The sequence below is a fragment of the Phyllobates terribilis genome, unplaced genomic scaffold (assembly GCF_046119375.1).
Source record: "Phyllobates terribilis strain yellow unplaced genomic scaffold, ASM4611937v1 Scaffold_5__5_contigs__length_657084704, whole genome shotgun sequence".
In the NCBI taxonomy this organism is placed as follows: Eukaryota; Metazoa; Chordata; class Amphibia; order Anura; family Dendrobatidae; genus Phyllobates; species Phyllobates terribilis.
In genome coordinates, this window is record NW_027362765.1 from 375,741,484 (window position 1) to 375,766,610 (window position 25,127).

Here is a 25,127-nt window from a genome sequence, read left to right on the forward strand (position 1 = left end):
GCTCCGTCACTAGGATGTATAAGAGAGGGGACAGAGGACATCCCTGCCTTGTCCCATTGGTGATTGTGAAAGGTGATGAAAATGTTCTGATGCACCCCCTGGGCCTTGGGACACCCGGAGCCGGACCCTTTTTGGTGGATGCTGGTGGTTGTAGTCTTCGTGGCGGCGACCCGGTTCCGTGGCTCAGGGCGGTCAAACCAGTGGCGGAACTATTTATGTGGTTTTGATGTTTAAATGTCCGACTACGCCACCCGTGGATTGCGGTCAGAGTGAACCGCTGCTACAGGGCAGACCGCTGAGGCTGGTGTTGTGGGTGCAGCAGAGCGTAGCATAACTCCCCACGGGAGGAGTATAGCCTCAGGGCAGTGTATGCGGAGGATGGGGGTGATGGTGCAGGGCAGCAGCAGTAACGACACGGAGTCAGTGATGCAGTCCAGGGCCTTTACTCACCGTTCTTATTATCCAGACTACGTCTGCAGGTAACGGCTGCCCACGTCGTACTGTGCTCACCAGGTGAGGGGCTCAGACAACTCCCAGATAACTTTGGAGCACTTCACAGGACCCCCTTTGTGTGTCCTTTGTCTGGCCTTTCTTACCAACACTTCTGTCCGGCTGCCTCGGGCCTCCTCTTGGTAAACTTGGCGCCAGTTTCCCTGACCCTATGTGGTGCCTTCCTAGCGGGTGTAGCGAGGGGCTGCGCCACATAAAATGTCACAGCCTCCGGTTTCTAGCTGAGGGTCGTTTCCTGCCTCCACTAGTTTCGGGGACCGGTCTCCCCCTTTGGCCTGACCCCTCCACGCAGGTGGATTCGGGCGTGCGGTGGCGACTCGCCCGTCCGCAGCCCTGGGATCCCTTCATTCCTCGTTCCTGGAGCCTTCTCCGCTCCTCTTCCTTCCTTCTCCCTCTTCCAGGCCTGGGCCTCTGTTACTAGGCCCGCCTCCGGAGCAGAGCTCATGCAGAGCCCCTGCTCCCTGCCACTTCTGCTCAGACTTCTCTGCACTGAACTAAGATGGTGCCCACCTTTTATACTCCCTTCTCAATGCACCCAGGAACTGCTTCCTCCCTGCTCCTGCACTACAGGGTTCCCCTTCCTCAGTGTTCCCTCCCCCCACTCCAGCCAGGGACAGGGACTGTCGTGCCCATCTCAGGGGCATATTGGTCGCCCTGCCCCACGGCAATGTGGTGTAATGCATGCAGGTGTCGGGTCCTGATCCACACTCCATCCTTACCTGAGAGTGAGATATCACACCTCTGGGTGAGGTGCAATACGTCTGTAGCAACCGAGCCCTCAGGGTGCTACAGTTCCATTTATCTTCAGCCTAGGTGACGTATTGCGATACAGGGCCGTGATTTTGGCTATAAAAGGGTCCCCTAGACCCCTACCCCAAGCTTTTTAAGAGAATCATATATGGCGTGCCAGGAGACTCTATGGAATGCTTTCTCAGCATCCAACGAGAGTATCTAATTACAAATTTTTAACTGCATCTAGCCCAGGAAATACTTTGTGCCTAGTAGCAGTGTCTGCTAGTGAGTGGATTATCCCGGCTGTTAAGCAAGCTGCACCACCTGTAGTTTAGACACTTAATTTTTTCAAAGGAAATGCTTCGGGACCATGGGATACTTAGTGAAGAGCATCAGGAGGCACCCCAAGGCATAGGGGCTGGGACTGGCAGTAGGATGCCTTGCGGTGGACAGCCGAGCTCGATCCTTATAAAAGCTTTTTAACTGCAGCAGCTTTAGTGGACGCTACTGGAGCTGGAATTACCGCGGCTGCTGGCATGAGACTTGCCCTCCAATAGATCCTTGTAAATGGATTTAAAGTGTATTCATTCAAATTAGAGAGACAATTTAAATTAAAAAGCTTAGAGCTGCCTCCACCACAGGGGGGCTCGCTCGACCCACCAGCGGACAGGCACCAGTATTGGGAGAGGGGGGCTGGCCGTCAGGGTTCACCGCGTCTCTGGCACAAACCCTGCGACACGGAGGTGGCACGGGCAGGAGCGGACTGGCCGTGTCGGCTTCTCACTTTTTGGATTTTAGAAGGGCATGACATGCCTATATCTGTGTCTCCCCCTCCTTTTACTCCTCCACCTCTTTTATTTTCGCATGACTATATGTACTTGTCACTTTTCCATGTGTTAGTTATGTCTTCTGAGCAGTTTGTCAGCTTTTGGACACCTTTGAAGGTGTTTTCTATGTGTTTCTATGTGTTTTTGTTTGCCTGCCATTGGTTTTAACGGTGTTCGAAGGTGTTCGACGAACAGTTCGACGAACAGTTCGGCGAACACACGGGTGTTCGACGAACCGAACCGAACTCGAACACTACGGGGGTGGCTCAACACTACACCAGAACACAGCTACAGGAGTCATAAGGGTGGGACACCTGACGTCATATCTAGCTGCCCATTAGCATCCAGAGCCCCTCCCCCTCCAACTCGCAGCTAGCAGGAGGGGAAGGAGTGCTGGACACACATGACCTGCTTGTCCCTGCTCCTGCCTGAGCACATTCTGCGAGTAGGGCCGCATGTCTAATTATCTATTCACTGCCAGTCCCTCCTCCTCTTTTCTTATAGGCTACTGATCACATGCTGGCTTTCTCCCTGCTGATCCTCTACAACTGTCAGCGGCGCCGGCGGTTGGGGACCTCTGATCTAAAGGACAGAAATGTCTAAGGCGGATTGGAGACTTTGCTAAATGAGTCAGTGATAATAACGAAAAGAAGGAAGAATTGGAAGCATTTAAAGACACCAGGATGGATGAACACAGAACCTAAACACTTGCTAAAAGGGAAATAAGAAATGTATATCAAATGGAAAGAGGGGGGCATATCTAAAGAAGAATATAATGCTGTCTGCAGGGAATGCAGGGCAAGCGTTAGAAGAGCTAAAGCCAGTAATGAAATGAGGCTTGCAAGGGAGACCAACAATAATAAAAAATGATTTTGGGTGTGTAGGGGGGGTGACGAAAGATGTTGAGGGTTAGCCTGAAGTGTGATATGTTAATGTGTTATGTTATATGTTTGATAAATGTATGATTGCATTTTATGCTTGTGGCCTGTTTGTGTCTCGGTTCTCCTGTAGGTTTTATCCTCAAGGCCTGTCCATGCAAATGGGGGGAGGTCTGTCCACTAGGGGAACCATTACAAAAGATAGGGATATAGTTTGCACTACACAGAGTAGTGTAAAGTTAACACAAGGGATTAGCCCACTAGTTGAGAGGGGTTATATCAGTTAATAGGGGAAGCAATTCCTAATTTTAGTCAGTGAAGGAGAGAGTGGAGAATGCAGTGAGGAGTGTAGCGGAGATTAGTGGGTGAGGATAGTTCTTAGGAAGTGCTACGGGTTATTATTTATTGATGTAGCGCCATTTATTCCATGGCGCTTTACATGTGAAAAAGAAGTATACATACAAAAACAATTACAATATTCTTGAACAAAACGTGACAGTGACTGGTACAGGAGGAGCGAGGACCCTGCCTGTGAGGGCTCATAGTCTACAAGGAATGGGTGAGGATACAGTAGGTGAGTGTAGCTCTAGTCGTACAGCAGTATGGTAAAGCGATAGTTACTGCAGGTTGTAGGCTTGTCGGAAGAGTTGGGTCTTCAGGTTCCTTTTAAAGGTTTCCACGGTAGGCGAGAGTCTGATATGTTGGGATAGAGAGTTCCAGAGTAGGGGGGAAGCACGGGAGAAATCTTGTATGCGATTGTAGGAGCAGGAGATAGGGGAATAGAGCAGGAGATCTTGTGAGGATCGGAAGTTGCGTGGGTTGCGTGCAGGTATGTATTGGGAGACTAGGTTACACATATATGGAGGAGATCTGTTGTGGATGGCTTTGTATGCTGTGGTTAGGGTTTTTAACTGTAGTCTCTGGGCAATGGGGAGCAAGTGAAGGGATTGACAGAGAAGCAGGGGAATAGCGGGGTGGACATGTGTATTAGTGGCGCAGCAGAATTTAGGATAGATTGAAGGGGTGCGAGAGTGTTGGAAGGGAGGCCACAGAGCAGGAGGTTGCAGTAGTCGAGACGGGAGATAAGGACATGCACTAGTGTTTTTACAGATTCGTGGTTGAGGAATGTGCGGATCTGGGAGATATTTTTGAGTTGGAGTCGGCAGGAAGTGGAAAGGACTTGGATATGTGGTTTGAAGGAGAGAGCAGAGTCCAATGTTACCCCAAGGCAGCGAGCTTGCAGGACTGGGAAGAGTGAACAGCCATTGACTTTGATGGATAGGTCAGGTGGGGGGGATGAATGAGATGGTGGAAAGATGATGAATTCTGTTTTATCCATGTTAACTTTTAAAAATCTAGCAGAGAAGAAGGATGAAATAGTGGACAGACATTGTAGGATTTTGGTTAGTAGAGAGGAAATATCAGGTCCGGAGAGGTAGATCTGTGTGTCATCATCATAGAGGTGAAAGCCGTGAGACTCTGAGCGGTCCCAGGCTGAAGGTGTAGATGGAGAAGAGCAGGGGTCCTAGAACTGAACCTTGCGGGACACCAACAGATAGGGGGCGAGATGAGGAGGTGGTGTGTGAGTGGGAGACAGTGAATGTCCTGTCTGTTAGGTATGAAGAGATCCAAGAAATTCTAAGAAAGTGGATGCAGCAGAGGTGAAAAGGTTCTGTCAGTACAAATCTTCTAACAGTTGGCGGACACATCCAAAGCTTTGTGTGGACTCGGGGGCAGTCTTGGGCCTAGGGCCCCGAAGAGTTATTGTCGTGCCTGTCTCTCCCCTGTCAGGAAGATGTCAAAGGGAAATGGAAAGATAGTGGGCCTCAGGGACTGTTATGTCTGCTAGAAGGTCCTTGGTGTCAACAGAAAAAGTTGAGGCGGGATCAGGTCGAGAACAACGGAGTCGAGGACTGACTGCATGTTTCCAAATTGCACAGTAAAGCCGAATCTGTTGAACCGGACCTATGGTCTCCTGTCATATCTGTAGCTGCAGCCAGTTCCATGGGTGGGAAGGTAACAAGAACTCCCAAACGAAAAGTGAGTACAGAACAAACCCCACAGCACCTCACACACCAGTCAGACTCCTGTTTTGAAGAGAGGTTTCAGGGCAAAGAAAACTCAGTTCCGGCCCACAGTAAACCGGCCCTGTACACCCCTTTAGGAGTATGTCAAAAGCAAAAGAAAAATCAAACATGCAACAGGGTTTTTGCAGGATGAAAAGGATGAAGTGGTCAAAAATGATGTAGTTGTAAGGTGCGCAGGGTGGTAGTCATGGACAAGGGGCTGTTTCCCACACCCTGGCACCCCTCAAATAAACAGTGTCCAGTTCATATGTGTTGTGTGTGTAGTGCAGAATATTCATGGTTCAACCACAGATCTCCGTTGTCTCCAGGTTTCAGGTTCCAGAAACATGCACATAAATCAAGAGAAACCAGCTTCTTATCAACCAGTTGAACTTCATTTAACAGTCTGAGTTTAATTGATGACAAAGCACAATACATTTTCCTGTTCTCCGTTTGTTTAGCCTAGACTATTCCTTCGCTTACTAGCTCCTTCAACCTCCGAGATCCTCTGTTCTGCTCCGCAGTATTCTCGAGACCCGCCCATTCTCCCTCTCACGTTTCCCCATCCAGCTTCCATTTGTTGGAAGGGAATAAGGCACTCCTCCTCGTGCCTAGTTCGGGACGTAGGCCACGGAAGTTACAGGAATGTCCGAAGAAAGTTTCCAATGTTTTCATACTGCCCGAACAATTCGTACTTCTCGTGCCTAATTAATTAAAATTTCCTGGTCCAGATGAATTACATCCTAGGGTACTGAAAGAGATAGCAAACCAAATTGGAGAACCACTAGCCAGAATCTTTGAAAACTCCTGGAGAACAGGAGAAGCCCCAGAAGATATGGGAAGGGGAAATATTGTCCCCATTTTCAAAAAAGGAAAGAAGATGGAGCCAGGAAATTACAGGCCAGTGAGCCTTACTTCTATACCAGGAAAGATCTTTGAACAAATTAAAACATGTATGTTGGACAAAATGTACTTGGATAAAAATACAGTAATTAACCAGAGCCAGAATGGGTTGTAGCAAACAAGTCAAGCCAGACTTAGCTAATATCCTTCATGATGGAATCACTGACTGGGTGGATCAGGGAAATGCGGTAGATATATTACACATTGACTTCAGCAAAGCATTTGATAAAGTATCTCATATTATCCTTATTGAAAAAATGACTAAGTATGGGATTGACAAGGCTACGGTTAGGTGGATTCATAACTGGCTCAATTATCATACTCAAAGAGTGGTTATAAATGGTTGCTCATCCACTTGGAAGAGTCTTCCAAGTGGCGTACCACAAGGCTCTGTCCTGGCCCTAGTGTTGTTCAACATTTTCATAAATGATCTAGATAAGGGAACTGAAGGTAAACCAATCAAATTTGCAGATGAAGCAAATTGTAACAGACTGGGTGGTGGAACCACTGTGTCATGATCTGAGGAAAGCCTGGAGGGGCGTGACTAGGTGCCTCACCAAGTCTGACCCCGGATGCATGGCGGCTGATGATACAGCGATCTAAGGAGAGATGAGGGAGGCGGGACCAGGTGCTACACCAGGACTGACCTCGGGTGGATGGCATCTGGCCACCAAGGAACAGGCAGGAATAGTAGACTTGGCAAACACTGACTAGCACAACAGACACACAAGCAGGTACTGGTGGACATGACTGATATCCAGGTAGGCAGGTGCAAACGGGCATGGTTGATAGACAGGCAGACGGTCACAGCTGATAGGCAGGCACAGTTGTTAGACAGGACTGGTATACAGGATACAAGCACTGGGACCTCAGAACTAGCAAGCATGTTAAAAACAGACAAACAACATTGCTCAGGTACCTCCATGATGGAGGAGGTGCCTTAAATAGTAAGTGTCCTTCGGCTATTGGCTGGGGACACTTTAAAATGACGCGCGTGACTCCCTAGAGAGGGAGTGCGTGTCTAAGCATGGTGTCTATGGATATGCGCGCTGTGCACATACCCTGGGTGCACGCCGACAAGGAAGAAGGAAGGAAGCAAGCAAGAAAGAAGGAGGAAGTGCGGGACTGGGGCCGCGGCTGTGACTGAGGAATTGAACTAAGCAACAGCACGTGTGAAAAAGAATTGGAAATACTAATAGATCACAGACTGCACATGAGTCAACAGTGTGATGCAGCAGCAAGAAAGGCAAACACAGTTCGGGGATGTATTAAGAGAAGCATAGAGTCTAGATCACGTGAAGTAATTATCCCCCTCTACTCCTCCTTGGTCAGACCTCATCTGGAATACTGTGTCCAGTTCTGGTCACCACATTTTAAAAAACACATTGAAAAACTGGAGCAAGTTCAGAGAAGAGCGACCAGAATGGTGACCGGTCTGCAAACTATGTCTTACAAGGAACGGTTAAAGGATCTGGGAATGTTTAGCTTGCAAAAAAGAAGGCAAAAAGGAAACTTAATAGCTGTCTACAAATATCTGAAGGGCAGTCACAGTGTAGCGGGATCATCCTTATTCTCATTTGCATATGGAAAAATGAGAAGCAATGGAATGAAACTATAATGGAGAAGATACAGATTAGATATTAATGAAAAACTTTTTGCCAGTGAGGAGGATCAATGAGTGGAACAGGCGGCCACGAGAGGTGGTGAGTTCTCCTTCAATGGACGTCTTCAAACAGAGGCTGGACAGACATGTCTGAGATGGTTTAGTGAATCCTGCATTGAGCAGGGGGTTGGACACGAGGACCCTGAAGGTCCCGTCCAACTGTAACATTCTATGATTCTATGAACCGGCCGTGCCCGATGTCATGTGCACCTTCACTGACTGGTGTAATCTTCTGCTTTGTTAAAAGATGGGGGCAGCTATTTTGCTGATTTGCATAAAGCAAATTGCGATTTATTTCCTGCAAATTTCCAAAAATCCAACACAAAATCGAATCTGTTTGCTCATCTCTGATAGCTATACAGGTAGATCTATGAAAGGACAGAAAAACTGCATTATTATTGTCTAAGATATTATCACTATCAGATTATATAATGAATTGCTATTTCTGAAGTTTTCCAGAGTTGGTCAGGTTATTCTGTACGTTTAGAAACTGCAGCTAAGCAGTGCCCTCTGGTGGCCATTACCAGGAGTGCAAAATTACCAATAACCTGTTTTTAGGGAGTGTCCATGTGCGAATACATGGAATGACTTTCTTCCCACTAATGAATGCAGCGTGCTCAGACCGGGAGATTCCCATCTATGAAACTTGACAGCATCTGATTTATTTATTTTTGCACAAATTTAAAGGGGTTGTCCTATTAGAATATATTAATGACTTATTAGACACCCTTCTTTCCCACTGATCAGATGTTACAAGCCCCATTCAATGTGTAGTGGCCGAGACCGGGTATTGCAGGGCAGCGCCTATTTTTCTAAGTGCAGTACCAGCAGCGACCACTGCATGTTGAATGGCGCTGCACAGTGCAACATTGTTGCATCTGTATACATCTGTTGGAACTTGTAACAGCTGATTGATGGGGGTGACAGGGGTCGGGTCCCCACTAATCTCATATTGCTGATATATTCTGACAGGACAACACCTTCAATTATGGAAACGTGATGGATGTGTTTAGTAGAGCAGACCCCATATTGATGATTTGAAATATATCCCAATGTGATAATTATTAGGCTACATTGTTAACATTATGATCCATAGGGGTAAGACCTCAGAACACGCGTTGTGTTGACTGGGGCTTTGTGGCTTTAAGAGAATGAACCTAAAGGATGTATCCACTGCAGATTTTCAGAAGCGGCACAATCTGTACCAATTCTCATTGTGGAGATGCTTCACATTTGCATTATTTTGGGGGAGGTTCCCAGTGGTGGGACTTAAAGGACAGCTGACTTTTCAGACTTAACAGTCCTTGTGTGCGTATGAGAAATAACACTAATTCTGGCCATTATATGACTTATATCCTGCATTTTTCACCAGTTTTCCAGCTACAGCTCTAATGTCTAGTTTTTGGTTATCGCTGAGCTACTGGGTGGAGACTATGATGTCTCCAATATGCAGCATGCACAGACATGGGATCCTGCTCTTCATTCCTTAGTGAGCATACAGGCGGCAGCAGCAGCAGCATGGAGGACATTATGCAGAAGTACTGAGCAGTGTAGATGGGAATCCATCTCCAGGGTGAAATAAAAGACTTATTAGTCTGTGTCTGTGTCTCTCTCTACTTGTTTCCTCACTCCTCCTCTCCGTAGAGGGTAATAGGAGGTGTAAAATGATGCCTCACTTTGCAGACAGGGACTCTTGTTCTTAGCAAAACTGAATTTACCTATTTTTCTGGGGGTTTTTTTTGGAGTGATTGGTGAGTTAAAGAGGCAGGGGAGAGGGAGAAGTGGCTCATAAGTGGAGAAATTTCTCTGATATGGTACATAGTTTCTTATATTGTCCTGTACTATTATTTTGTGCAGTTGAAAGTACATTTCTAATTTGTGTCCTAGTTTTGAGGGTTAGGACACCGACAGCCGCAGAATCAAACTACAGTGCCCTCATTAATACTAGTCACAGTGATCACCATTTGTGTCACCATCTGCAGTGCTCCTCCATATTATCTTTCTGTGCTTCTATGCTGTGCCTTTGTTTAAGAAGATGCAGAACATGAAGGCAGCAGGTGGCGCCCCCTGGTGGGAACTCTATTCTCTACATCGGAACTGTTTTTTACAACCGCATCAGTCTTTACCATCGGGACACAGAGATCCATCCAAACTCACTATAAGGGTTGTTTTATCACGGTTTATCCCCTTAATGCATAAATCACGTACATTTTCCTGATTGCGATGGCGACAGATGGCTCAGGACCTGAGTTCTCTCCACATGCTGCAGATGCCGGCTGTTAACCATTTATATGCTGCTGCTAATCTCTGATACAATCTTTGAACTGTGGCGGATGCTGGTGCATGCGTGGGCCGTGTCCCAACAGCTATAGGCTGAATTTTGCCGCAAGCCAAGATTTTCACTATAAACTACAATACTGGGATATTGCACTATATGGCAGGTTCAAGTCTCTTAAGAGGGTAAAAAAAATGAAGTAAGAAAAAAAAGTTAAAAAAAAAAATGAAATCTAAAAAAATCGAAATCACCTTTCACCCCCATTAAAAATAAAGAAATAAACAAAAAAACACATTCTCTATTATTTATTCTCTATCACCATGTGCAAAAAAAAAGTCTGATCTATCAAAATGCTAAATTAATTAACCTGATCAAAAAAAAAAAAAAATGGGCAAAAAAAAAAATCAAAATGGCAGAATAGGGATTTTTCGATCACCTCTCCTCCCTAAACAAAAAAAAAAATATGATGAAAATATCATATGATCATCAAAATGGTATCAATAAAATAATCAGGTTAAGAAGACAAAAAAAAAGAAAGAAACCAAGCTCAAAAAAAACACGACGACTTGAAAAAAATAAATATGTTACAGCTCTCGGAAAATGGAGACAAAAGTCAATTTTTGTTTTTTTTAACTTCAGAAATGTTATCTCCACTTAAATAAAAAAATATATATAAACAAGTTTGTCACTGCGCTTTTACCATGGAAGGAGCACAATAAAGGCAAAACATAAAAAATCATTGTCAGAATTGCTGTTTTTTTTATTTCATAGAATCATAGAATCATCATAGAATGTTAGAGTTGGAAGTGACCTCCAGGGTCCTAGTGTCCAACCCTCTGCTCAATGCAGGAGTCACTACACCATCTCAGACAGGTGTCTGTCCAGCCTCTGTTATTTCATCCTACTTGGAATTTTCTTTCCCGTTTTTCAGTACATTATATTCTTAAATGATTGATGTCATTCAGAATGAGGTTTAACGAGGAGAAATGTAAGGTCATACATATGGGAAGGAAAAATGGAAGTCACCAGTACTCACTGAATGGGAAATCATTGGGGAATTCAGAGATGGAGAAGGACTTGGGCATCTTGATTGATAGCAAACTAAATTGGAGTGCCCAAAGTCAGGCCGCTGCTGTAAGGGCAAACAGGGTAATGGGATGTATCAGAAGAGGTATAGCTGCAAAGGATGAGAACATTGTTCTTCCACTGTACAAAGCACTGGTCAGACCACACTTGGAATACTGTGCTCAGTTATGGGCCCCAATATATAGAAAGGATATAAATGAGCTTGAAAAGGTACAAAGGAGGGCAACAAAATTAATAAAAGGAATGGAGGGACTGCAATACCCAGAGAGGTTGGCAAAACTAGGACTATTCAGCCTGGAAAAGAGAAGGTTGAGGGGGGACATAATAAATGTGTACAAATATGTTAGGGGACAGTATAGAGACCTTGCCCGGGATTTGTTCAAAAGGAGGGATATTACGGTAACAAGAGGGCACTCACTAAGACTGGAAGAGAAAAGGTTTCAGCACCAGCATAGGAAGGGGTTCTTTACGGTAAGAGCAGTGAGAATATGGAATTCACTGAGTGAGGAGACGGTAATGTCGGATTCTCTAAACAAGTTCAAGCGGGGACTGGATGCATTTCTAGATACCAGGCAGATTTCAGCATATACTTAAAAATAGAATAAAATAGTAGGTTGATACAGGGATTTATTCTGACTGCTGGTTTCAGAGTCGGGAGGGAATTTTTCCTCAGGTGAAGATTGGCTAAATCATTTGGGGTTTTTGCCCTCCTCTGGATCAACTTTAGCAATTACAGAACTAACAGGTCGAACTTGATGGACGCAAGTCTTTATTCGGCTTTACAAACTATGTTACTATGTAACCACAACTCTTCCTGCAAAAAAAAAAAAAAAAAGATTAGCTCTCTTGTGGAAAAAAAAAATTATGGCTTTTGAAGAATGGGGAGGAATAAAATGAGAGCACAAAAAAACAAACAAAAAAAATATTTACTTGTTCTTGAGGAGTTAAAAATTACTAGCAGATTTGCTGTTCAGAACCCTTGGAAAGCGCGGTGACAATGCAGCGTTTTCGGGAACACGTAGTGTCCGAATACAAATTTTAAAAACTTTCCAGCAGACAAAAAAAAAAGAACAAATCTGAGTTTTTCTTTATATTTTTTGATATTACTGCATTGCCTCTATGGCCCCGCTATCAGTATTTGGTCAGTATTTTTTCTCAGGAGTGGGAGCCAAAACCAGATGAGGAACAATCAGAGAAAAGGTAAAATAGAAACAAGTCACCAATTCTGCATTTATCACCCACTCCTGAGAAAAAATACTGACCGAATACTGATAGTGGGGCCGAGGCCTGAAGGTGACTCTTCACGTTCCTGCCGTATGTCCGGCTTCTGATACAGAGATCCAGCACAGCACAAGTTAACACTGAGGAGGAACAGGTCTGGTGAGGATGGGGGATTGGAATGGAGAAGACTCAGGTGAGACGCTGAGCACCTGACAGCTCCTCACAAGACCGGACCTTACTGATCAGTGATCATCACAATCTCTGAATTTAAAGGGACAGCAGCGATGCTGTGGCCCCTCCACCCATGACCTGGGACCACCGACTGAGGCAACAACATGTTTAATCCATTCAAAGAAAGGCTCAGCACCTGGGCTGCAAAATATCAGCCGACCGAGGAGGAGAAGACTGAGCTGATCCAGAGGAAACGGTGCGTGATGTGTGCGGCTACTTTATGGGATTTTAGGATTTTAGGGATGGGCTGCAGCATCCGGTAAGTGTGGACGAGCCCCTTGTGCCTGTGTAACCCATGAACGGGAGGGGGCAACTCAACTGCCTCCGAGGGTCCACGAGGTGGAACCGAACCAAGCACACACTGAGAACCCCTTTAAACCCTTCATGACCTTTTGATTTTTCTATTTGTTTGTTTTTTAGTTTCCAATTTTTCCTCCCCTCCTTCCAAGAGCCATAACATATTTATGTTTCCCTCCCCATAGCCGTATTAGAGCTTGCTGTGATTGACAGCATTCATTTTACCACATCGTGTACTGGAAAGTGAGGAAAAAAACTCCAAGTGCAGTGAAATAAAAAAAAAACAATTGTGGAATTGCATTTTATTTACCATGTTCACTATATGGTAAAACTGACCTGGCAATATCATTCTCTGGGTCAGTACATGTAAGCAGATAATAAAAGTATAGGGTTTTTTTTTCCCCCGTTTTTTTTTTTTTTTTTTTTTTTTTATCCCATTTTGGGGTAAATACAATGTTTTTGTCTTCTTTTATTGCAATGCTGCAGTGCCCAAAAAAAAAAAAAAAAGTAATTCCGGCGCTTTAGGTTTGTTTTGTTTGTTTTTTCCTCATTTACGCGATTTACCAATTAGCAGAGCATCAACAGTATAGCAGAAGTCACAATCTGCTATGAACGCTGGACACAGGCCGACGTTCACAGGAGGATCATGACAGGCACGGGGTCTTCAGCAGATCCCTGGCGGTCAAGAGAACCCATTGGCGCCTCGCCTCTTCAGGATACACAGCCAATATATTTATGGCATCCTTAGGATATGTGCACGTTTTTTGTGAGGAGTTTTTTTTATATATATATACAGTACAGACCAAAAGTTTGGACACACCTTCTCATTTAAAGATTTTTCTGTATTTTCCTGACTATGAAAATTGTACATTCACACTGAAGGCATCAAAACTATGAATTAACACATGTGGAATTATATACTTAACAAAAAAGTGTGAAACTACTGAAAATATGTCTTATATTCTAGGTTCTTCAAAGTAGCCACCTTTTGCTTTGATGATTGCTTTGCACACTCTTCGCATTCTCTTGATGAGCTTCAAGAGGTAGTCACCGGAAATGGTTTTCACTTCACAGATGTGCCCTGTCAGGTTTAATAAGTGGGATTTCTTGCCTTATAAATGGGGTTGGGACCATCAGTTGTGTTGTGCAGAAGTCTGGTGGATACACAGCTGATAGTCCTACTGAATAGACTGTTAGTTGCTTTTTTCTTGCCATAATACAAATTCTAAGTAAAGAAAAAAGAGTGGCCATCATTAGTTTAAGAAATGAAGGTCAGTCCGAAAAATTGGGCAAACTTTGAAAGTGTCCCCAAGTGCAGTTGCAAAAACCATCAAGCGCTACAAAGAAACTGGCTCACATGAGGGCCGCCGCAGGAAAGGAAGACCAAGAGTCACCTCTGCTTCTGAGGATAAGTTTATCCGAGTCACCAGCCTCAGAAATCGCAGGTAAACAGCAGCTCAGATTAGAGACCAGGTCAATGCCACACAGAGTTCTACCAGCAGACACATCTCTACAACAACTGTTAAGAGGAGACTTTGTGCAGCAGGCCTTCATGGTAAAATAGCTGCTAGGAAACCACTGCTAAGGACAGGCAACAAGCAGAAGAGACTTGTTTGGGCTAAAGAACACAAGGAATGGACATTAGACCAGTGGAAATCTGTGCTTTGGTCTGATGAGTCCAAATTTGAGATCTTTGGTTCCAACCACCGTGTCTTTGTGCGACGCAGAAAAGGTGAACGGATGGACTCTACATGCCTGGTTCCCACCGTGAAGCATGGAGGAGGAGGTGTGATGGTGTGGGGGTGCTTTGCTGGTGACACTGTTGGGGATTTATTCAAAATTGAAGGCATACTGAACCAGCATGGCTACCACAGCATCTTGCAGCGGCATGCTATTCCATCCGGTTTGCGTTTAGTTGGACCATCATTTATTTTTCAACAGGACAATGACCCCAAACACCCCTCCAGGCTGTGTAAGGGCTATTTGACCAAGAAGGAGAGTGATGGGGTGCTACGCCAGATGACCTGATCTCCACAGTCACCAGACCTGAACCCAATCGAGATGGTTTGGGGTGAGCTGGACCGCAGAGTGAAGGCAAAAGGGCCAACAAGTGCTAAGCATCTCTGGGAACTCCTTCAAGATTGTTGGAAGACCATTTCCGGTGACTACCTCTTGAAGCTCATCAAGAGAATGCCAAGAGTGTGCAAAGCAGTCATCAAAGCAAAAAGTGGCTACTTTGAAGAACCTAGAATATAAGACATATTTTCAGTTGTTTCACACTTTTTTGTTAAGTATATAATTCCACATGTGGTAATTCATAGTTTTGATGCCTTCAGTGTGAATGTACAATTTTCATAGTTATGAAAATACAGAAAAATCTTTAAATGAGAAGGTGTGTCCAAACTTTTGGTCTGGACTGTATATAAAAAAAATCTCTATATCCTTATTGCCTATGGTAGTCTACAATAGACTGAAATCAGCACAGCAGATTCCCTATCCCCTTACCATGCTTTAAACTGCAGCTCAGCTTGTGTATAGACACGGGATCAATAGGAAGCCATGTTTATTACTTGATCCTTCCATGATCCTTCCATCCCTGCAATCTGGGTGTGTGGTCGGATAATTTTAGTCAGTGGTGAAATAATTCTGATCCACCCTTTATTAAGGATTCAGGACCTTCCTCTTCTTCGAGCTGCAAAGGAAAATGACATCCAACGACTAAGGGAACTTCTAGAAGATGAGAGTTGTGATCCGTTCCAGAGAGGTGAGGGACCAAGGGATGAAGTAAGAATGGAAATTTTGTATGTGGCCCTCTGGATACATTGTATTTACCAGTATTAGATCCCTACCCAGACCTGCTCCAGTGACATCTGCTTCTGTCACCAGGTGCCACCCTATTCATCCTGTGGGGGGCGCTGGTGTTGGAGATGTCATGGCTAATATTGTTGTATAATGCAGACATTGTTTAGCCTAAGATACTGGTGTGACTGAGACTTGTGGTGTCACTCAGTCTGGTAGAATAGGGAAGTTAGAAAAGGCTATACTGTTAACTTCCAGAGGGTGAAGGAGACTTATTCTGCCCAGTGCCTGGTTGGTAAATGAAAGCAAAAAATGTTTAAAAAAAAAAAAAAAGAAGTAATTTTTAGGCTTGAAAAAGGAAAGAATGGCAAATTGTTGCATAGCTAAACAAATTAATTCCAAATTTAAGTAAAAAATTGGTGTTGCCACATTCCAAATTTTTCGGGATTGAATTTACATGAATCCACAAAAATGGCAGCCACTTTGCTCAAGTCTTCTTCATAGGGTCAAGAAGGCTTTAAAAGATAATGAAAGCTTGTTCTCACCTGCGCTTCACCGGTCCTGCTGCAGCTCCCCACCGACTCTTCCACTCTGCTCTTTAGGTCTTCTTCAGTCATGTGGAGTGCAAACACGTGGGGCCATAATCAACAATGCAAGATGCAAAGAGTGACCAAGGAGCGGGGAGCAAAGGACCCGGGGGGGGGAAGCCGGCAGTGAAAAGACTTCACCGCCGGCTTTCCCGTTCTGTGCTGCGCTTTCCCGCCGGTTATTTCAAATGAACAGCTGAGGTATCAGGTGATGCCGATCAGCTGTTTATTTGAAGTAGCCGCGGTGCCCTCAGAGGGTTCATGTGAGTTCATGCTTGACTGCATTGCATGAACTCACATGAACTTTCCCACGGCCACACAGGTCAGCTTCACCTCCCAGACCATCAGACCCGTCATGATTAGTGTCTGCGGGTGTGTGTGCGATGTCTGCGGGTGTGCGCGGTGTCTGTGCGATGTCTGCGGGTGTGTGTGTACGTGCAGGCAGACATAGGCCGATGTGACACTACTACTCCCATCGGCCTATGTCTGTCCCCCGTCCACTCGTGCCAGCAGGATCAGCTCGATGGGAGCAGTAGTTCCCATCAGCCTGATCCTGCTATTTAAACTGCCCCATGTGCTATTTTTGCCCCTATAAGTGTTTTTTTTGGTCCCCAATAAATTTTAAATACATGTCATTGGTGGCCAGTGGTTACCTACAATAAATTAGTTTATACATTACCTGTCCCCGCCGATCGCCACCTAAAATAAAGAAAAAAATACACCATCGATCTCCTGTAATAAAATATAAAATAATAAACCACAACCTTATCCTTACCCCTCCGTAGTAGTCCACGAGTGTCCCACGATGATCTCCAGTTTAGAGCAGCCACATAGAATGTGACCGCTCTGAACCGCTGCCGCCGCTAGAATGATGGGGCCGTAAAGCAGCCCCGTCATTGCATAAGCGGGTTCGCCGGAGTTCAGGCAGCGCTGCTCCGGTTAGCTCCTTTACGGTAATGCTGTACCGTGAGAAATTCCCACGGTGCAGCAGTGCCGTAAAGGAGGTCTCCGGAGCTGCGCTGACTGAATGTGTAATGCAGGTACCGGAATGCAACGCACAGAGACACAAGGCGAGAACAGTCAGAGGTGTTTGTAAACAGTTTTATACAACAGGTATACTGAAACAAGGGATTAGCAACAAGGGTAATGAACAGTGGTTTGAAATATCAGAAAAATACGAAATTTCTCAAAATAAGGCGCAGTCTCTTAAAATAAGGCGCAGTCTCTTAAAGTAAGGTGATGCCCTCAAGCATGAGAAGCACCACACAAGTTCTTTAACCGTGAATTTGGCCCTAGCGGGGGTCACCGGTTATTCCCGCTAGGCCGTGAGTCTCTTTCCGGATGAATTCAATTAAATCACGTTGTGCTACTTCTTTAGCCCCAACCGTCCCCCTCCCAACCTGAGTACTTAAACCCAATTGTTCCCGGTACCGTGGGTGAGCAGTGGAAGTGACGGCCCTGCTCACGTATGCAGCTCCTCTCTGCTTGGCTGCTGGGGGCAGTCTCTCGAGCCTTGGATAGGGGGGTCCAGGCCTCATCTGTCGACGGCCGACGTCGGGTTCCGCAAACTCACTCAGCACCGCGGTCAGGTTCCTAGTATCCTCAGCAGGCACAGCACTCGAGTCACAACTGTGAGGGATCCGGAGCTCTTTTACCGGTGCCCGGCTGGAGCACCTCTCAGGCCTCTGGATTTGGCCTGTCACGCGGGGTTTCTCAGGACGCAGGGAGCACGTCTGCTCCTCTCTGCTGCTTGGCGCCAAAGACCCCTCAGGTTTGGCGCGCTGGCCTCTTATCTCTCTGAACTCCTTCCTGGAAGTCACCTGATCGGGTCCAGCCTCTGAATCTGCCCTCCCTGCAACTTCCTTTGTATATTTTGGTTCCGCTTTACTGTCTCTGGCCAGTAGATGGCAGTCTCGCTCCATCCTTGAAACGTCATTTTGAAGTTCTTTTACAAGCTTTTTTGCTCGTTCTACATTCCTCCCTCCTTTTTGCTCGCCAGTCCTCGGGCAAGAGGACTCCTCGCAGAATTGATGTCTCCTTCCAGGCAGTGCAAGCTCAGACAGGAGTTGGGCACACTCCTGCGTTTTCTGTTGGATTCGAGACCAGATAAACTCTTCCTGAGCATACCGGTTAGGAGGAATTCCGGCATTAGCCCGCTCAGTTCTGGGGGGCTCTTCTTGCGGAGGAGACTCCGGGAGATCCGAGGATTCAACTACTGGGGATTGCAAATCATTTCCTGACTCATTCTAACTTCCACTCTGGAGTGGCACCAACGGTTCTGATGGGCCCAACTGCATTGTGGCCCACCCTTCTTCATCCCCCAAGGTTCCTGTATGTGGCACTTCAGCCAACACGTCTGAGGGCCCAGCCCTGTTACAGACTTCTGCTTCAGAGGAGCAAGGTCGCAACATATTACGGTGCAACACCCTGGATGTCGTGGCATCATCCCCTTCGGGCCTAACCTCGTAGACGGGGTTGTCTGGGTGAACCTTCTTCACCACCCGATATGGTATTGCCTCCCAACGATGGTCCAGCTTACTCCCAAATCGTTTAGCCCTCACCAGTACTCGGTCTCCTGGCTGAAGCGATCCACCTGTGGTCGGGGGCCGAACTGCATGCTCTACTTCCTGAAACTTCTGAGCAACCAGTCTTCTCACGGTATGGAGTCGACGCTGGTGTTCTCGAATCCAGGTACTTGGGCTACTGCCCGGACCGGGGTCTTCTGAGTCTAGATCCAGTTTGGTGATTTCTCGGCCACTTCTTCCAAACAGCAACAAGTAGGGGGTGTAGCCGGTGGTTGCATGAACTCGATTATTATACACCCACACCAGCTCGGACACGAATTCGGGCCACTTCATCTTTTTGTCCGCTTCCAGTGTTCGCAACATTTGCAACAGGGTTCGGTTAAAGCGCTCGCATGCACCGTTCCCTGGCGGGTGGTAGGGCGTTGTCCGGGAACGGTCGATCCCATAGATGCGGTATAGCTCATCCATCACTCGTCCTTGGAAGCAGGCCCCCTGGTCAGAATGTATTCGCTTCGGGCACCCATAAATCCGGATGAAATCCTGACAGATGGCCTTGGCTGCGGCTTCTGCCGTCTGATCTTTAGTGGGCGTCACTACTGCAAACTTGGTGAAGTGATCAGTCATGACTAAACAGTGTCCATAACCGTTGTATGAAGTTCCTACCATCAAGTAGTCAATCATCAAGACTTCCAAGGGGGCAGAAGTTCGGATGGTCTGAATGGGAGCTCTTTGCTCCGGGGGCTTGTTCAACTCACACTGGCGACATGTTCGGCAGACCCCCTCGACTTGTCGCAGTTGAGGCCAATACACCAGCCGTTGCAATCACCGGAAGGTCTTTTCTACTCCGAAGTGAGCACCTCTTCTATGAGCTTCTTGGGCTAGCTGTGTTACTAGCGCTCCTGGAACTACCACTTGCCAGGTAACATCAAACTCTCGAGGCAGCTGGATTCTTCGGCATAGCAAGCCGTCCTTCAGGAGGAGCCTCTCCCACTGGCCTTGGATTTGTAGGGTAGTTGGAAGTGAAGCGGCTCTGGTTTCCTGGTCGGGTCTCTGATTAAGGGCGACCCATTCTCTCAACTTTGCTAGCTCCGGGTCGGATTGCTGCAGATGTATCCATTCGTCTCTTGAACGGCCCAGAATCTGAGTGGGCCTCGGCTCCCCTCTGGTCTCTTGGGCGTCGACCACAGCAGCGGCGAACTGGCTGAAATCCGGGATCTCGTCGCCTTCGAGCTCCTCATCTCTGTCCTTCTTCGGCCCCGCCTGAGTGACCCGGGACAGGGCATCTGCATGTGTGTTCAGGGCCTTGGACCGATAGGCGATTTTATACTGGAATTTGGACATCCTTGCGACCCACCGCTGTTCTAACGCGCCCAGTTTGCCGTTCTCCAAGTGGGCCAAAGGGTTGTTATCTGTCCGCACTTGCACTTCCGACCCTGACAGGTACTCGGCAAACTTCTCGGTCATGGCCCACACCAGTGCCAGTAGCTCCAGCTTAAACGAACTGTAGTTGTCCGGATTCTTCTCCGTATCTCGGAGTGACCTGCTGGCATACGCGATCACTCGCTCTTTCCCTCCTTGTACTTGAGCCAGCACTGCTCCCAGCCCATGCAAGCTTCCATCAGTGTACAACATGAACGGCTGCGAAAAGTCAGCGTAGGCCAGAATCGGGGCATCTGTTAGCGCCATTTTCAATGCTCGGAATGCCTCTTCTTGTCGTGGGCCCCACTGAATGGGCTGCCGCTTGGCTCCCCCGGCTGTTCCTCTCAGCAATTCATTGAGCGGGTTCGCAATCTTAGCGAAGTCTTTAATGAATCTGCGGTAGTATCCAGCGAGCCCCAGGAATGCCCTTAGTTCCCTTAGATTGGCGGGCGTGGGCCACTTCTGCACGGCAGCTACTTTCTCCGCAGTGGGGTGCACCCCTGCACTGGACACAGTGTGCCCCAGATATTCAATTTCTCGTTTGAAGAGACGACACTTACGAGGCTTAATTTTCAGGCCGTGCCTTTGTAGCCGTTCTAACACTTGTTCCAATCTGCGGAGATGATCCTCAAACGTTGCGGAATAGATAATTATATCGTCCAGATATATTAAAGTGGCTTCAAAGTTGAGGTCCCCCAAGCATCTCTCCATCAGCCGTTGGAAGGTTCCTGGTGCATTTGTTAGTCCGAACGGCATTCGATTGAACTCAAACAGGCCCATAGGGAGAACAAAAGCTGTCTTCGGACGATCCTTCTCAGCTACTGGGACCTGCCAATAGCCACTGGCCAGGTCGAGGGAGGAGAGGAATTTGGCGCTCCCTAGTGCAGATAGAGACTCTTCGATTCGGGGGAGTGGATAGGAGTCCCGTACTGTACAGGCATTCAGCTTCCGATAGTCTACGCAGAATCTCAGGGTACCGTCCTTCTTTCGGACCAGCACGATCGGAGCCGCCCAGGGTCTCTGGCTTTCACGGATCACACCGTTCCGCAACATGTGGGCCAACAGCTCTTTCACCTCCTGGTACATTTGAGGCGGGATCTGCCGATATCTCTCTCGGATGGGAGCAGTATTTCCGGTGGGTATTTCGTGCTGAATGTCCCGAGTGCACCCGAAATCATCTTCATGCTGTGCAAACACTCCCTGATATCGCTGTAGAAGTTGTTCGATCTGCCTTACTTGTCCAGCAGAAAACTCAGTCAGGTTAGCTTCCATTTCTTCCAGGAGGTGGCGTCCAGCCAACGGTTCTCTTCCATGTTCCTGGCTATTGAGGGACACCTCTAGGGTCCATGGTTTTCCTTCCACAGGTGCCAGCCCTATAGCGTCAGCTCTAGTAAGGGCCTCCGGCATTACGCACACTCGCGCCACCTCTTGTCGGGGCAACAACTGTAATCTGGTGCCACTTAAATTGATGCAGCGCACGGGTACTCGACCGTGCCGCACGGTGGCCAGAGTTCGAGCAATCAGGAGTCCAGAGGGCGCTTCTTCTCCCTCCATTGGTTCAACTTGAATGTCCACGCCCTCTAAGGACACATGTGCCAGCACCGGTAAAGTGAGTACAGTCTGTCCCACCGGCAGTGTCATTGTGGCTTCGGGCGGTATCGATACCTTACCAAGGTACTGGGAGGTAGTGGGCAACTTTTGAATCTGACTGACCCGCACGAGGTGCTGGAACACTCTCTTGTTAGCTGGGTCTCGAATGGCGCGGGTCCAGTTGTTTTTGCTACAGCCCTCAGCCAGGAACTGTCCGACTTCTTTCAGCACATTCATGCCCAGGGTTACAATGGGCCCATCGCCTCCTGGCCCGGTGGTCAGTACAATCCCTTTTCAACCGAGGTCCTTTCCACATGCCCGCACGGACATCCATACTACTCCCGCTACTGGGATAGGTAGTTGATTAGCCGCCACCAGTTTGACAGTGGGTTCTCGGCAGGAACGAGCGACTTCAGGAAAGTGACTTTGGAAGTACGTCTCAGGCATAGTGGTCACTTGAGACCCGGTGTCCATCAAACAGCGGATCCGCTGCCCATTGAATTCAGCCCAGATAATGGGCCTCTCGGAGACAATGTCTTCAGAGCTCCCTCTTCTACTCTCTGAAGCTCGAGACCCCACGGTATGCTCCACAACCGTGGGGCATTTTAGTTTAACGGCTGTCCCCCTCCTCCTCCTTTCTCGGTTGGGACAGTCTTTGGAGATATGCCCCCTACCTCCGCAGGTCCAGCACTCCGGTCCTCGTTCTGCCGATAGGTCGGGTACATGTCGTGCTGGGGCCGGATAGGAACGTCTTTCTCGTTCTGGTCTCCGTCCGCGTTGAGCAGTACGGTCCGTCGGCAAGGGGGCAGTAGAAGTCTTCCTAATAGAATTCAGCTCACCCCGAATGTCTCGAATTTCCTGACGTATTTCCCGTACCCAATCAGGCTCTTGGTTGGTGAATCCAGGAGCAATTGCCTCATGACTTCTAACTGTGGCTTTGAGAACAGGAACTTCTCTCATATCAGGGCTCAATCACAGCCGCTCCTTCAGGATCTGCCTCAGGGAAGGGTCTTTCAAGCCAGCAATCAGTTGGTCACGCAACACCTCATCCAATGGTCCCAATCCTCGGTTCCCATCTCGAGTTTTCTTAATGCATTACAGGAAGTGACGGCCCATATCACTAACATACTGATTTACTGTCTCATTTTCCCCTTGGACCCGCTGAAACAACCGTAAGGGCAAGTGTCCCAAATCTGTAGTGTCACCGTGCATGTCCTCTAGAATTTTTATCACTTTATCCACGGTGTCACGGTCCCCAGGTGGGCGGTACATCAGTCTGTCGGGCCTCTCCATCAAGGGTTAGGAGGGCCAGCTCCGCCTGGGCTAGAGGGTCAAGGGGATACATACGTAGCATACTTCTCAGTCTTTCTGCCCAGTCCCAAAGTGACATGCCATCCCCTGTAAACTTGGGAAGATGGCTGAGCATAGCCCCCAGGGGTATATGGCTCCGGCCGGACCCAGCCACAGACTGATCCGCCATCTCTGCGTCTGAATGTTGCATCCTGCCGACTACGCCAAATGTAATGCAGGTACCGGAATGCAACGCACAGAGACACAAGGTGAGAACAGTCAGAGGTGTTTGTAAACAGTTTTATACAACAGGTATACTGAAACAAGGGATTAGCAACAAGGGTAATGAACAGTGGTTTGAAATATCAGAAAAATACGAAATTTCTCAAAATAAGGCGCAGTCTCTTAAAATAAGGCGCAGTCTCTTAAAGTAAGGTGATGCCCTCAAGCATGAGAAGCACCACACAAGTTCTTTAACCGTGAATTTGGCCCTAGCGGGGGTCACCGGTTATTCCCGCTAGGCCGTGAGTCTCTTTCCGGATAAATTCAATTAAATCACATTGTGCTACTTTAGCCTCAACCGTCCCCCTCCCAACCTGAGTACTTTAACCCAATTGTCCCCGGTACCGTGGGTGAGCAGTGGAAGTGACGGCCCTGCTCACGTATGCAGCTCCTCTCTGCTTGGCTGTTGGGGGCAGTCTCTCGAGCCTTGGATAGGGGGGTCCAGGCCTCATCTGTCGGCGGCCGACATCGGGTTCCGCGAACTCACTCAGCACCGCGGTCAGGTTCCTAGTATCCTCAGCAGGCACAGCACTCGAGTCACAACTGTGAGGGATCCGGAGCTCTTTTACCGGTGCCCGGCTGGAGCACCTCTCAGGCCTCTGGATTTGGCCTGTCACGCGGGGTTTCTCAGGACGCAGGGAGCACGTCTGCTCCTCTCTGCTGCTTGGCGCCAAAGACCCCTCAGGTTTGGCGCGCTGGCCTCTTATCTCTCTGAACTCCTTCCTGGAAGTCACCTGATCGGGTCCAGCCTCTGAATCTGCCCTCCCTGCAACTTCCTTTGTATATTTTGGTTCCGCTTTACTGTCTCTGGCCAGTAGATGGCAGTCTCGCTCCATCCTTGAAACGTCATGTTGAAGTTCTTTTACAAGCTTTTTTGCTCGTTCTACAAATGCACTCCGGTGACCTCAGTCAGTGGCTCCCGCTGTCGGGAGTGGACGTGTTCCCGGCAGTGTGAGCTTACAGCAGCCATGCACAGCTGTCACCATCTCCAGATGTGACAGTTGTGCATGGGAGATTAGCGCAGGAACGTGGACAGGTAACTATTTTTTTTTAGTAAACTAAGAATTAAATAAAATGGTGTGTTTTATTTCAAAAAAAATATTTTTTTCTGATTGTAGTGTGTGTTTTCTTTTTCACACTTTGTAGGTTAGTAATGGGGGTGTCTTATAGATGCCCATCATTACTAACCTGGACTTCATGGCAGCTGGCGCTGACATGAACCCCACCACTATTACCCCACTGCCACCTCACCAGGGCAGCGTGGAAGAGCGAGGCTAAGTGCCAGAATTGGCGCATCCTATGGATGCGCCATTTCTGGGGCGGCTGACGGCTGGTGTTTCTAGCCTGGGAGTGGCCAATATTCATGGCACCCTTCCTGGGCTATTAATATCAGCCCCCAGCTGTCTGCCTAGCCTTTGCTAGCTATTAAAATAGGGGGGACCCCACGTCATTTCTTTGGGGGAGTCCCCCATTTTAATAGCTGGTAAAGGCTAGGCATTCAGCTGGGGGCTGATATTAGTAGCCTGGGAAGCTGCGTGGGTATTACCCCCTTCCCAGGCTTCAAACATCTGCCCCAGCCGTCTGTTTAACCTCCGCTAGAGACTAAAATTATGGGGGATCCCACGCCAAATTTTTTTTTAATAAATCCTTTATTTTAACACTAAATGACACTTGAGGAGTTAATAAAGATGCAGTCCCTAAATTATTATTTATTTTTTAATCAATTTTTCCCTAAAATTTTGACGAGGGCTTTGCCATATTTTTGTATGCCAGCCAGGTACAGCATCCAGGAACGGGCTGCCCCCAACTCCCAGCTGCCTAATTGTACCTGGCCGGACACAACAATATAGGGAAGCCCTTTTTTTATTATTATTATTTCATGAAATAAGTAAAAAAAAAAAAAATATGTGGGGCTTCGCCCTATTTTTGTGTCCAGTCAGATACAA

General features: G+C 47.4%; 1 protein-coding gene across 1 annotated transcript in view; it reads left to right on the forward strand.

The window, feature by feature from the left end:
• Positions 1 to 12,284: 12,284 nt before the first annotated feature.
• Positions 12,285 to 25,127, forward strand: part of LOC141273236 (transient receptor potential cation channel subfamily V member 6-like) — a 43,396-nt gene continuing 30,553 nt past the window's right edge. Inside the window, exons 1-2 of the mRNA XM_073684808.1 lie at positions 12,285 to 12,588; positions 15,356 to 15,453. Coding sequence (XP_073540909.1) covers positions 12,497 to 12,588; positions 15,356 to 15,453 — 190 coding nt within the window. The 5' untranslated portion in view covers positions 12,285 to 12,496. The remainder of the gene's footprint in view (positions 12,589 to 15,355; positions 15,454 to 25,127) is intronic.